The 14,847-nt window shown below is 51.4% G+C and overlaps 1 protein-coding gene across 2 annotated transcripts in view; it reads left to right on the top strand.

Annotated features, from left to right (window-relative positions):
• Nucleotides 1-1,843: 1,843 nt before the first annotated feature.
• The window catches only part of CNNM4 (cyclin and CBS domain divalent metal cation transport mediator 4), a 36,002-nt gene continuing 22,998 nt past the window's right edge, over nucleotides 1,844-14,847 (top strand). For both annotated transcript variants that reach the window (XM_026487241.4, XM_026487233.4), the window contains exon 1: nucleotides 1,844-3,260. In XM_026487241.4, the coding sequence (XP_026343026.1) occupies nucleotides 1,859-3,260 (1,402 nt within the window). In that variant the 5' untranslated portion in view covers nucleotides 1,844-1,858. The remainder of the gene's footprint in view (nucleotides 3,261-14,847) is intronic.

The following is a 14,847-nucleotide window of genomic DNA, read 5'->3' as shown; positions in this document are numbered from 1 at the left end:
AGGCTCCCGTTCCTCACCAAACTGGCCGGCTAGATACTCACTGTGGAATAGGAAGTGAGGCACATACCTGCAAGGGACGGCTTGGGTCTGGCCTAGTATGCAGAACTCCCTGCTGGGCGTGCTGAGCTAAATCGGGCCTCTGGACTACCACATCTCCTCCCTAACACTGTGATTGTTCCTCTCTGCTTAGCTCTTTCTGGCTGGTATTGATTGTTGCTTTTATTGGCAAACAGTATACCACGATAAAAATAAAACACAAGTGTTTGTACAGGGAGAGAGTAAAATGGATTCTGTGTCTCCATGGCTGGCAAACAAACTTGTTCTGAGACCCAGTGGTCAGCCTGGTACCTGATTCTCCTCTCAGTGCACCTCTGCAATTATTGTAAGGACGTTTGTCTGTCTGTCTCTTCCCCCCTGAAAGGGCAGGCGGCTGCGGTCTTCCCCACACCTCCTGACTGCTTGGTGCTCACTTCATAGCTGCCAACTGACACCAAGGTAGGGCCCTTCAGGAAGCAGTCATTTCAGGGCCAGGCCTGGCGCCACACCTCTCAGCTCATTTTCACATGCCTCTGCCCCAGCGGGCCAGTCACCACAATTTGGGGTTAGGGGTTTGGTCTGGTAGGGCAGGCAACAACAACATCAGCTACATAGAACATTCAGAGTTGTTCCGTCCTGTTCAATGCCTAGGCCAGTTGTTCCCATAAGCTTGGTGAGGTGGTGCCCTATTATCATTCTTACCCCCATTTTATAGCTGAAAGACGCTCCGGTGTGCCTTACCAGTCACACAAGCCTCTTCTTAAAATTGCAGTGTGGAGGGACCCCAATTTGTGCCTACCTTCAATTTCTTCATCCGTTATATGGACAAATAACACTACCTCTTAGGGTTGTTGGAAGGATTCAATCAATATTACCCATGCATTTACTTGTTTACGGTCTGTTTTCTGGTCTAGACTGTAAAAAGCGGGCAGGGACTCTGGCTTATTCACTGCTGTATTGTCAGAGCCTGGAACAAGTGTCCGCCCGGCACATAGTAGGTGCTCAGTATTTGTGTCCTAAATGGAAATGACAGGAGAAAAGCCTAGGCAAGACCCTGATACTTCTGTCTGCGAGTACATTCTATATCCTTAGCTCCCCAGATTCTCCTCCAACCAGGCAGCCGGTGGCCAAAGGGTCTCGGCGTGGGGGCTAGGCCCGGGGGAACCTAGTTCTGGCCTTGGGACAAGATCAGCAAAACTCCCGGGCCAGAAAAGTCTCCAAGGGGCTGTCTGTAATGCCGGTGGACCTGAAGGCCTCCGTCAGGCCTCAGCCCTCAGGTTCCCCTTTCTCTTTTTATATGGGGGAGAGGGAAGCATTTTTCCCGCCCCAGCACAACGCGGTGCTGCTTCCGAGGTTCCAGCGGAGAAGGGCCACCCTGCCCCAGGCAACAGTCCTCTGGAGAAGGAGCCCGGCACGCGACGCCCGGCTAGACTGCAGCGGACGACCGGCGAGACCAGGCGTGCAGGCCCGGCGGAGGAGAGCGGGCTGTACCGACGCCCAGAGGGCGGAAAGGCCTGCGGGAAAGGGCGTGCGCGGAGCAGGGCGGGGCGAGCGTCCGCCCGCGGCTCCCGCGCTCAGGCGCCGCTCCACCTTAAGCTCGGGACCCCCTTAAGGGCGGGCACTGGAGCCGCGCGCCCGGAGGCGGGGTCTCCCATGCAAATGAGGGGCGTGGGTCGGCGGGGCGGGGCGGGCGGGGCGCTGACCTGACGTCAGGCCGGCGGCCCGGGCAGTTGGCTCGGCGGCGGCGAAGCGGCAGGAGCGGCGGCGGGAGCGGGGCCGCGCGGCGGGGCGCGGGGAGCGGCGGCGGCCGAGCCGGAGCAACATGGCGCCGGTGGGCGGGGGCGGGCGCCCGGGCGGCGGGCCGGCCCGAGGGCGCCTCCTCCTGGCGGCGCTGCTGCTGCTGGTGCTGATGTGGGCGCGGGGGGCCCGGGGCCAGGGCGACCCCCAGCGGGGCGCCATCCTGGGCATGAGGCTGGCGAGCTGCAACAAATCGTGTGGGATGAACCCGGATGGCATCATCTTCGTGTCCGAGGGCAGCACGGTGAACCTGAGGCTGTACGGCCAGAGGCTGGGCTCCATCTCCAGCAACCTGATCTCCTTCACCGAGGTGGACAACTCCGAGGCCATCCACAACTCCACCAACTGTCCCGAGCTCACCAAGGACCTCGTCGTCCAGCAGCTGGTCAACCTGAGCCGCGGGAACACGTCCGGGATGCTGGTGGTGCTCACGAAGTTCCTCCGGAGGAGCGAGAACATGAAGCTGTATGCATTGTGCACCCGGGCCGGGGTGGACGGGCCCTGGCAGAGGTGGACCGATAAGGACTCGCTGCTCTTCATGGTGGAGGAGGCTGGGAGGTTCCTACCCCTCTGGCTGCACATCCTCCTCATTATGGTGCTGCTGGTGCTGTCGGGCATATTTTCTGGCCTCAACCTGGGGCTTATGGCCCTGGACCCCATGGAGCTGCGCATCGTGCAGAACTGTGGCACCCAGAAGGAGAGGCGCTATGCCCGTAAGATCGAGCCCATCCGGCGCAAGGGCAACTACTTACTCTGCTCGCTGCTTTTGGGAAACGTGCTGGTCAACACCTCCCTCACCATCCTTCTAGACAACCTCATTGGGTCTGGGCTCATGGCGGTGGCCTCCTCCACCATTGGCATTGTCATCTTTGGGGAGATCGTACCTCAGGCCCTGTGCTCCCGACACGGCCTGGCTGTGGGTGCCAACACCATCATTCTCACCAAATTCTTTATGCTACTCACCTTCCCCCTCAGTTTCCCCATCAGCAAGCTCCTGGATTTTGTTTTGGGCCAGGAGATTCGCACCGTTTACAACCGGGAGAAGCTGATGGAGATGTTGAAGGTAACGGAGCCCTATAACGACCTGGTGAAAGAGGAGCTAAATATGATCCAGGGTGCCCTGGAGCTACGGACCAAAACTGTGGAGGATATCATGACCCAGCTCCAGGACTGCTTCATGATCCGCAGTGATGCCATCCTGGACTTCAATACCATGTCGGAGATCATGGAGAGCGGCTATACCCGCATCCCCGTGTTTGAAGACGAGCAGTCCAATATTGTAGATATTCTCTATGTCAAAGACTTGGCCTTCGTGGACCCTGATGACTGCACCCCCCTCAAGACCATCACCCGCTTCTATAACCACCCAGTGCATTTCGTCTTCCATGACACCAAGTTGGATGCCATGCTGGAGGAGTTCAAGAAGGGTAAGGCCTGATGGAGCTCTCCCTGTTAGCCGGCTTTGTGATGCCTCTCGTTCGCTTGCCTGTTTTGTGTTGCCTGGTCTTAGTGTTTCGGTGTGACTGTCTCTTTGCCCATCACTTCCTGTGCCTCTGAGGTGAGTGGTATTTGGGGCAGCAGGAACAGTTCGCAAGCATGTGCCATCTGCCGGGTACTGGGCTTTGTGCTTCAGGTGAATCGGAGCCGAGACACGCTTGTGCCCTTGGAGGGATAGAGCAAGGCCTCAGGGAGCTCCTGAAGCAGGACAGAGTAAGGCCCGTGCCTTAAAAGAGGCCATGGAGATAAGAGTGTGGGGCCCCGCATCTGACTGGGGTGAGGTGGAGAAGGGGCCGGGGACCTGGGAAAACCTTCACTAGAGGGAGGGAGCATTGAAGGAGAGCCTGAAGATGTGGGGAGACCTGGCACCTGAGTGGGGAAGCAGAGGCTGTGCTTGTGGCCCAGGAGGTGGTCCTGTTGAGCTGGGTTTGAGCTCTGCTGCTTGGTGGTCAGTGGGGAGAGGCTGAGTCATCTGGGGCCTTGGGAAGCGCCTGAAGTCAGGGTGGTGCTTTTGCCTGGAGCTTGGAGCTGTCGGAAGTTTTTGAACAAGAATGATGTTTCTGGAGTTCCTAACCCACAGAAGCTGAATTGGGAGGTCTCTGGTTGGCTCCCCACTCTGAGCAGTGCCAAGTAATGCTTTCGCCGATTTAGCAGAAGCTAGCAGATCAAGTTTTGGTTATTGTTCTGACTTTTCCCAGGCGCCAAACATAAGCTTCCCTCCTGTGGTCTGCTGGAAATCTTTAGCTGGCCTCACAGTGCCTTGTGTTTTTTTTCTCACATGGGTTCTTGGCCAGTTCTCAGGTAGTTAGAGAGGCACTTGGAGGTTTTACTCATCAGCCTCAAAGCTCAGGGCACACACCCCTTTCCTTACTTCCAGCAAAACTTTCCTCCCACCTCTGCCACTCAGAAGTCCTCAGTGGCAGTAAACAAGCCAATTATGGAGTAAAACCCTCCTAGGCCAAAGGGAGTGAGGAGGCAGAAAGGGAAGCTCTTTATAAAGGAATGGGGGAGGGGAGGGAGCACATCTTAAATCCAGGACTTTGCTTCCCTTCCCCATAGGTAGAGCTCCTGCTGGCTTTAAGGCAGCCTGCCAGCCCAGGGCTGGGAGCGACTTCTGCACTCCAGAGGGGAGCAAGCTTCAGATGCTTGTCAGTCGATTATTTCACGAGAGGAGGGGAGAGCCAGGAACTGGATGGGTCAGTGGGGATGGGGTGGGATAGGTAGGAGCAGGCCTTGCCAGATTTGCTCTGATCAGGGCCTGAGTGGGTTACTGCTATCCTTCCTCCCTTTTTCAGAGGGGCAGACAGAGTGAATCTCACCATCAGCACTGAGAAGGACTTGAGTAACAAAGTCCAAGTGCGAGACAGCCTGGTAAGGTGGCCTCATTGCAGAGACTGAAGGGACATGGACATCTGGTGGTGATGGCACCGTGCTAGGGGAGCTCTGCAGATGGCGGGCCCAGGAACCTGTTTCTCCCAGGTAGCCCATCCTGGAGCAGAGCAGTGAGGATCTATGCCCCACCCCCACCCTGCAGCCTCTTGGCCCTGAGGACTTCTCCCATGTTGCTTGGTCAGGAACCTGGTTAGGACTCACCAGGGCGGCTTCCTGCTCACCACCTCTATGGTCTTTGGGACTGTTGCTGGTGACACACCCAACAAGCACGTTTGCATCGTTCAGCTTGGATCTGGAGCCAACCGGTATGGATTGGCTTGGCCAGGCTTCCCAGCCCCTGATTGGGAGGGCTGAGCTCTTGTCAGGTGGGAGCTTCCTGGGTTTTGGCAGGGCCGTCTTCGCACTTATCTGATAAAAAGAAGTACCGCTTCAGGAAGCTGGGAGAACAGAGCTAGCATCTTTCAGGCCAGAGCACTCTGAGTGGAATTCTCCAGATGCACATTTTAGTTCACTGGAGTCTCCTTAACAGAGGCTGGTGGTCTGAGCTGGAGCCCTAGCCCTAGCCCTGGAGGGGGTGGTGCTAATTCCATGGAAACACAGGCACAGTCTACCCAGTGCAGCATGAAGCCATGGAGATGTGAGTGTGATATGATGGCCACCCCTCATGGATACACCCTGGCGTTTTGTGGTTCCATCCTAGCTCATGGCCACCCTGGGCTGCCCGCAGTATGGCCTCTCCCAGATCTTTTCATCTGGCATTTACCTTTTTAGTGTGAGGCCCTCTTGGACATGGCAAACACTTTACGTCTTCATCTTAAAAGCTTCTCTTTACAAATCTGGTGTTTGGAAGGCTCCTTTTGTAGCTAAGAAAAGCAAGTGAGCAGGGTTAGCATGGCTACATTGTCAGCAGCATCAAAACGAGCTGGGGGCCTGCCGGCGTAGCCGAGCATCTCCCCAGAGTCCTTCCTATGCTTTCGTGGACTCTCCAAGTTCGGTAAGGGCCCTGACCTCTGCCAGAGTCTTTCTGCTCTGGGTGTAATCCTCTTTTAAGGTCATTTTATCTCCTCCTTGCTCCTCAGCATTGTGAGCTCCTCGTGGTAGGGACCAGACCTTATCAGTGTTTTCCACCACTTAGTGCCTGGCAAAGAGATGGGTCTTTACTAAATGTTTGTTAAATGAATGAATGAATGAATGAATGAGCAACTAATGAATGACTGGCAAGCCCTGCCGGCCTCCTTGCTGTTCCTTGAACACACCAGGACACTCCCACCTGAGGGCCTTTGCCCTGGCTGTTCCTTCAGGCCGGAATGTTTTTCCCCAGATGTTGTAGGCCTCACTCCCTCCCCTCCCTCGTGTCTGCTTCAGCTTCACCTTCTCAGTGAGCCCTTCCCGTTGCCCTATTTAAAACCATAACTTCCCATCCTCCGTGACCTTCCTGATCTCCTCTACCCTGTGCTAATTTTTCTTTTTCTCATAGCACAAATCACTTTCTGACAACTCCATAATTTACACATTTACTATGCTGTTCATTGTCTGTCTCTTCCTATTAGAATATTAAGTTCCAAAGAGCAGAGCTCTTTGTATTGTTCACTGGCGTATCCCTAGCCCCTAGAATAGTTTTTGGCACATAGGAAGATAAGATCATAATAAAAGGTCACAACGAATGATCTGTTAGATTTGGGACAGAATTATCCCCATTCCATACTGTTAGAATTTCGAGGAGCTGATATCCAGGGGACTTGGTATTTCGAGTTGCACCGAGGAAGACAGGGCGGGCTCCTACGATGACGTGTATATTAATGGTTCAGGGACTGAGAAGCAGAGTTTGGGGTCTTGAGTGTGATACATGGTTTCCCTTTGCCTCAGTTTCTGTGAATAAGCGGGTTTTGACCGTCAGGCGTATACATAGCTTCTTCACTCATTAGTGTGAGTCATGAAGATGCTTCTACACACACTTGGCGACGGGCTCCGGGCGTCCTGCAGGCATGGGCTGAGCTTCCCTTGGAGACTAAGGCAGGGGTTACAGTGTCCCAGCTGCTTTGCCTCCCAGCTCAAGGCATTTATCACTGGGTATTTATTGAACCTCATACTCTCTGTGCAAGACACGGAGCTAGGCATCACAAGACCTCAGGAGTTAGACCATCTGGTTGGCTAGAGCTGTAAGGCCACGGAGAAGCTCATGCCCTTTGACCTTGGTTCTTCGACTTACACCTTGCCTAGAACTGTTTGCGCCACTGGGCGTTGTGGCCGGCCTCGTCTGTAGCTCAGGGTCTTAGAACAAAGGCTCCCTGGGCTACTCCTGGCCCAGTTGCATTTTTCTTTTACCAAAGATGCCCTCCCAGACTCTGGAGGCAGAGTAATGAATAAACTCTCCCAAGTAGAAGTCAGAAGACCCAGCCCCACAATGAAGCCCACCTTCCAGCTTCCCGCTGTCCCTCGGCCTGTGGCATTCCTGCTCCTCCCAGTCACTGAGCTCATCTGTGGTCGTCTTATCTTTCCCCACCTCCTTTATAACCGGCTAGCCCCCTGTAAAGACTTGGGTTTAAACTCCACCCAGCTTGGTCTCCGACCCATGAGGTGACTTTGGACCTATTACTGGCCTCATAGAAGGTTAGTGTGTTTTTATTTTGAAGGGGAAAAGGCTAGCAATATTTTCACTGAAAACTCCTCCCATATTTCCATCTGTGCAACACATATCACACTTCTCCCACGTACTTTTTTCTTCCTGAAACAACTTTATCAAGTCAAGAAAAAACAGTGCATAATTTTTGCCTTCACTTTTGGTTCCTACCATCTGACACACTTTCAGTATCTTATTTCCCTCCATTTGCTTGTTCATTCGTCTGTTGCAACAAACATCTACTTTTTTTGAGGCCTGTGTGTCAGACAACTGTGCTCGCTGTTGGGAGTCAGAGAGGACTAAAACAGCCCTGTTGACAGAACTCACAGTCTAGCAGGGAGACAGACCTTGTAAACAAAGCTTACTGTTCCCAGTTCAGGTAGGCGCAGTGGGGCCGAGGAAGGCCTAGGCCCGAGAGATGCTTCTGAAGTCAGAATAACAGGACTCGGTGATCGTTTTGGAGATGTTGGAGTCAGGGCCAGGAAGCAGTTGTGAACATCTGAGGTTTCGAGCTAGGGATTCGGGTTGATGATGATGTCATTTAACAAAAGTGGGGAGAGGAGGAAGCAGAGACAGTTTGGAGGGTTGGGGGGGGGTAGTGGTGGCAAATAATAGCGATGTGACCCTTTATTGGACTCCTCTGTGCTCACCAGAGCCTCTCACACTTAAATGTGCACCCGAACTGCCTAGATGTGAACCGCAGAGGTGAACTCAGTGGGTCTGGGGTGTGGCCTGAGAGGCTGTATTTCTGGCAGGCTCTCCGATGATGGCCACGTTGCTGGTCCTGGGCCACACAGAGCAGCTCAAGGGTGAGGTCCGTCCAGGCAGGTGTGCAGCTGAAAGTGCCCATGTGGGACTCGGGGGTAAGGCCAGGACCAGGATTAAAGGTTTGAAAGTCAGCCGAGAGCCGGCCGCACGCGGGAAGCGTGTAGAAGCCCCGTTAAAGTGGCTCCTTGGAGAGATGAAAAAGAGCCAAGCAGGCGTGGTTTGGGGAGCCTCCTGGGGAAGCCAGATAGGGTGAGGGCCAAGCACAGACTGTGGGGACGGGACATTACGCCACAAGATGCTGGGAGAGGACAGCCTCTGGAGCGGAGAGGGAAGGCAGCCACACACCTGGTCTGCCACAGCTCCACCTGGAAACAGTCTCCAGCTGAGCTGGTGATACGATCTTGAGAAGCTGTCCCGGGGGCAAGTGTGTCTGAGAGAGTGACAGGAGCTGCCTGCGAGGGCAGAGGTGCCAGCCAGGCCGCTGACAAAACACTGGCCAGGCTCCTGGTCACTTTTTCTTCGCGAGGTGCTCGTGGGCATGGAGCCTGGCCGCGGGGGATGGGGTGATGCGCTGCTGGCCCGCGGGCAGCTGCACGTCTTCCCCTCGCTGGCCTCGCTCAGCCGGTGCTCGGGCTTCCGTAGAGGAGCCCGGACTGAGCGCAGTTTCCACGGCCTTCTATTGACAGATCTCGTCCTAAAGCTCTTACTTGTGCCCCGGAAGGCGCTGCCTTGTGTCTAAGCCCAAATAAGAGCTTAGATCATCCCGAGATCACGCTAGTGTTCACTTTTCAAAAGTCTTAATATTTTCAATTAGAAAGCCCAGCTCCAGAGTTTTCCTGAACACCTCTGGTCAGGACAGGAGGTACTGAACAAATGTTTAACCTTGAAAATACTCGAGTGCACAGAAACACAAAAACACAGGACTGTGTCCTGCAGGAGAAATGGGTAAGGGGCAGGGCCTTCCAGAAAGCGGACGCCTTTCTGGTCAGTAGAAGTCAGGGAAGACACTCCTAAGGATCCAGCTGGATCAGCAAGGGTGAATAGACACGACGTTTTTCCACTTCTGTGCCCCTTGTTCTGGGAGAACTTGGACAAGACCACAGGATGAGAAATGAGCTTCTCAGTCGTTGGTACCAGCTTCGGGTAAAACTGCTTCCGCATGTTGTGACTGCTTCTCAGGCCTTCCAGTGGCTGTGAAAGTTACGGAATTTGCCAGGGGTGCCTTAGATGGCCCTCAACTAAGATGAGGGGGCCCGGCTGCCGTTTGATCCAGCCCCCTCCTCTCCTTCTCCGAGCCTCTCCGTCTGCTGTCAGGCACAGCCCTGCGCCAAGGTGCTGGCCCACCCTGTCCCTCAGGTTACCCCTCTCGTCACACCTGAGTGTGCCAAGACATCCTGTCGTAAAAGGCTTTGTGGCTGCGTAAAGGACTCCTGGTCCATTTCAGACTGGAGTCTGGACTCCCAGGTCTATTCTTGTTCCATTTGTTACGCGATTTTCTCTTTACTAGTGGTTATTATAAAAAAGATACATCTCATCGTCAGACCTTTAGAAAACACACAGATCTAAACAAAACAACCCATGAGGCTGTCATCTGGAGAGAACTACTTTTAATATTTTGATTTATTACAATAACCTTTTCAGAAATTGTCTCTAAAAGTCATGTCACAAACAGCAAGATCAAAACCATTTTCATCTCACAGCTGTGTGAAGTTTCCTATTAGCAGCTCATGTGTATTTTTACATTGAAACCATTGTCTACACTGCCCTGCTTTTTGGAACCTAGTTTAGATTGGTTCTTCAGATTTCTCCTCCAATAAGCCAAGAAATCCCTTTCTGTCCCTGGGCTTCCTGGGAGGAGCATCTTGGAGGGTGACCGCAGACGGAGGGCTGGGCAGCACTGTGTGGCTGGTGAAAAGGTGAGCCCAGAGGGCTGGGGTGTGTAGCCTCCAGCCTGGTTTTTTTGTTGTTGGGTTTTTTTGTTTGTTTGTTTGTTTGTTTGTTATTTTAGCCACCAGCCTGTTTTGCTGGGGGTTAAACTTGGTGTTGCTGGAGCATTCCCCAGAGGTTATAGTTGCTTCCATGCTGCAGGGCCTATTTACTGTGACCTGGGCATGGTTCTTGAAAGACTGGTTTCCCCAGGCTCTCTGGAACGCCTGGTCTCTGCCCAGCGGGCAGCCAGGAGCCACGGTTGGGAGGGGGGGTTGGGAAGGGGCTCCGTTCCCCCCACCCCAGGCAGGCTTACTCCCACACATACATGCATGCCCCTCCCACTAGATAGACACAAGGACAGGCTCACACCTACACACCTACACCCCCGCCCCCACACAGGCTGGCGGACACACCCGGTTATCCCTGCAAGCAGGCTCTCTCACACATGCACACATATGCATGTACGCAGACACGCACAGTCACCCCGAGTCCCATTAGTCCAGGGGCGCCTGCGTGGCACAGTCGGTTGAGTGTCAGACTCTTGATCCCGGGGCTCCGTGCTCAGCGGGGAGTCAGCTTGGGATTCTTTCCCCTTCCCCTGTCCCTCCTGCCTGTGCTCTCTCTCTAAAATAGATAAATAAAATCTTAAAACTAAATACATAAAATTAGTCTAACTCTCATCACACTTCCCTAAGAATAAGTTCAAAAAGTGGATAAAGCTTATGCAAGTGGAGTTTATTTCATGAAAGGCTCAAAATAGTGACTGACTCGTGGTCCCTGCAGAATTCCTCTTTGGTTGCTGGTGAATTGGTCATCCACATTAATGACGGCATCCAGCTCAGAGGGCTGTGGTGAGGACTGCATGAGGTAAGGCATACAGAGTGCTTAGCTCAGTGCCCGGCACCACGGTCCTCATGCAATAAATGTTAGCCATTTTAACAATTATTGTTATTACTATCCAAAGGTGCCCCAGTTGGCGCTGATACCAACCCGGGCTGCGGTGGTTCTCATCTCCTGGCTCAGGTGGCAGGCTGCCCCACTGTCTGGGTGTGGTGCCTTTCTTGGAATTCTGAACACATTGAGGTCAAAAGAGCCCACTGTGTAATTACATGCCAATTCAAATACCATCTTATCTGGGTCCTCGTGTGTATATTAAGGGTAACAGAAGCCAGAGCTTAAGGAAGAAAATGTATGGAAGAGAAACTTAACCCTGAGGAGATTCTCCTCATTTACTGAATTGTGTCCTGCAGATTGGAGAAACGTAAGCCGGCCATGCTGACTGGCTGCACATTTGCCTTCTCGCTGCAGGAGCATAATCTGAGGGTCAGGGAAGCCGGACAGGGCAGGGCTGGAGCCGCATTGGCACCTCTCCTTGGGTTGTTTCATGGCAGGATTCCCCCTTTGTCTGCTCCCTCCCTGCTGTCCCAGTTGGGGAGAGAAGAGGTTAAGATAGAAAAGCAGCAGCGAGTAGAGGGGGATCCAAGGGAGCAGAGATTCCCCAGGAGGCCCAGTCTCCCTGGAAATGCCCCAGACCCAGAGCTCTGGAAAGGCTAAGAGCGAGCAGAGAGCAGAAAGAAGGAAGAAATGCCTTCATTAATGGTTAACCTTTATTGAATACTTAATTAATCTCCCAAATGCTGTAGATAGAAACTGAGACTCAAAGAGTTAGCCTAAGAATCTTTTCCAGACTGACAACTAACTGGCAACCCCAGCTGTTCTCCTACAGAGGCCAAGCTCTTAACCCCTGCTCTGTGTTGCTTTTCAGTAAGATCGTGGATATTAAGAAAGATAGGAGAAGATGGGGAAATTTCAATAATTCCAGGCTGGATAATTTATTGTCAGTTCTAGATTTTTTTTTTTTTTAATTGAGGTACAGTTGAGATGTAACATGAGACTTGTTTCAGGTGTACAGCATAATGATTCCATATTTTCGTAAATGTTTGTTTGCCACAGTAAGTCTAGTTAACTATATCCCTCTACTCACCACACATAGATATAAAATTTCTTTTTCTTGTGCTGAGAAGTTTTAAGGTCTCACTCTTTTTTTTTTTTTTAAGATTTTATTTATTTGATAGCGAGAGAGAGCATGAGCATAGGGGAGAGGTAGAGGGAGAGGGAGAAGCAGGCTCCCGACTGAGCAGAGAGCCCTACCCATCATTGGATCCCAGGACCCTGAGATCATGACCTGAGCTGAAGGCAGCCGCTTTAACTGACTGAGCCATCCAGGCGCCCCTAAAATCTAATCTTTTGGCAATTTTCATATATATGATATAATATTATTAACCGTAGTCACCATGCTGGGCATTACATCCCCAGAACTTCTTTACCTTACAACTGGAAGTTTATACCTTCTGACCACCTTCCCCCGTTTTGCCCACCCCCCACCTCCTGCCTCTAGCAACCACCATGATTTGTTTTAAAGGAAACTTCATTGAAGCAAAGTGCATAAATCATAAGTATACGACTTGATAGTTTTTCACAAAGGAACACCCCTGTGTAACTGTCGCTGAGCTCTGGAAATAGAACATTACCGACACCGTAGAAGTGTGTAGCCTCTAGGGTACCCTCCCAGTCACTGCCCCTGTCCCCCCAATCATCATGGTGAATTTTTTCTGTTTCTGAACTTTTACAAGCGAGTCGTCAGTATGTGTTTTTTTGTGTCTGGTGCCTTCTGTGCAACGCGTTGTACGGAGCTGTAGTCCGTTCCTTTTTGTTGCTAGATAGTATTCCATGATAAACTATACTGGGCTGTTGATGGCATTTCAACTGTTTCCAATTTGGAGCTGTTCATGGCCACTAAAAATGTTCTCGTGCATGTCTTTCGGTGATGCTATGTAGGTATTTCTGTTGGAAATATACCCAAGTGTGGACTTGCTAGGATATAGTGTAGGCACAGATGAGACAGTTTTCCAGAATGCTCTTTGCTCTTACCAGTTTACACTCCTGTCCCCACAGCTGTGGTATTGTCAGCTCTTTATTTATTTATTTCATTTTAGCCAGTCAGGTAGGTGTGTGGTAGTTATCTCGTTGTGATTTTATTCTGCATTTCCCTAGTGACTGATGATGTTGAACACATCTTCGAATGCTTAGTATCCATTATGGGTTAGTGCTTTTTATATCCTGTTTAAGATTCTTTGCCTATACACAAGTTAGGAAGCTGGTAGCCTGTGTTGTTTTCTAGAAGCTGTAATGTTTGCTTTTCACATTTGGATCCGGAATCCTTCTGGAATTTATTTCTGTGTCTGAGGTGTTACAGTCTGATTCTTCTTTTAAATCCACGTGGATGATCCGGCTGGTACAGTACTGTTTACCGCGAAGACTGTCTTCCCCGCTGAGCTGCGGTGTATGTGTGGATCTCCCTGGAATCTTCTATTCCATGGGTCTGTTTGTCTGTCCTTGTTCCAGTACTACATTGACATACTTGCATTAGTTTTCTAATAAGTTTTGATATTTGGTAATAATTACTCTGTTCTTCGTTCTTCTTCAAGATTATCTTGACTATTCTTTAGCGTTTTTCCTGAGAATGTAATGGAATTGCAAGAATCTAGAGCTCGACGTGGAGACCTGATATCTTTTTAGTGATGAATCTTCCAGTCCATAGACATGGTTACCCCTCCATTTGTCGAATACCATCTTAATTTCTTTCAGTAATGTTTTGTCAGTTTCTGTGTAGAAGTCTTACACATCTTTTCTTAGATGTATTCCAAGATATTTGGTGATTTTTAAGAGGTGTCTTTAAAATGTTGTTTTTGAGAACGTTGGTTGCACATTGTTCCAACCCGGGTGTGCTGCCGTGCAGTTCTGATGCTCACCACCCCCGGTTAGCCTGAGACCCCACAGGCATCCACATGCTCCCCTCACTTCACATAACCAATCACAAGCCCCCCCCCCCACTGGCTATAAATTTAGGGTTCCCATGACCCTCCCCCAGGTTTAATGAGTCACTAGAATGACTCCTAGAATTCAGAGAAGTGCTACACTTAGGATTACAGTTTTATCCTAAAGGATACACATAGGATGAGGTCTGGAACAGCCATGGCTGCAGAGCTTCGCGCCCCCTCTCCGGCGGGGGCGGGGGGGGGGGGGGTTGGGATTTTTCAGCCTCTGGGCACATCATTGTGTTTACAGTGAGAAGCACCACTGAGCTCTGGGGTCCAGAGGGCCTTTTTTTCCCTTCCGCACCCTCCCCAGGTGTGGTCCAGAGTTTTTATCAGGATTTCAGTACCTGGGCAGAATGATTAAGTTACTGGCTACACGATTGGACTCAGTGTCTAGCTCGCTGCCTTCCCTGAAGGTAGGTCAGCTCAAAGTTCTGACCCTCTAATGCTTGGCTTTCCTGGTGACCAGCCCTGCCCTGAAGCTATCTAGGGGCCCACCTGGAGTTGTTCATTAGGATAACAAAGCCACTTCTATTACTCAGGAAATTCCAAGGAATTGGGGAGCCAGAGTCCAAGACCAGATGTATTCTTTTTTTTTTTTTTAAGATTTTATTTATTTGGCAGAGAGCACTAGCACGGAGAGTAGCAGAGGGAGAGGGAGAGGGTGAGGGAGAGGGAGAGGGAGAAGCAGGCTCCCCAACGAGCAGGGAGCCCCATGTAGGGCTCGATCCCAGGACCCTGAGATATGACCTGATCTAAGGCAGACGCTTAACCAACTGAGCCACCCAGGCGCCCCAGATGTATTCTTTATAATATAACACAAGTATGGATAATTTTTGTATAGGGACCTTAAATCCATTGGCCTTGTTAAATTCACTCATTAATTCTGATAGTTTATTTTAGATTCTTTTGGATTGTTTACACACATAA

Source organism: Ursus arctos, unplaced genomic scaffold (assembly GCF_023065955.2).
Source record: "Ursus arctos isolate Adak ecotype North America unplaced genomic scaffold, UrsArc2.0 scaffold_8, whole genome shotgun sequence".
Taxonomy (NCBI): Eukaryota; Metazoa; Chordata; class Mammalia; order Carnivora; family Ursidae; genus Ursus; species Ursus arctos.
The sequence above is the reverse complement of the archived record's forward strand: the minus strand, read 5'-3'. Positions and strand labels throughout refer to the sequence as shown.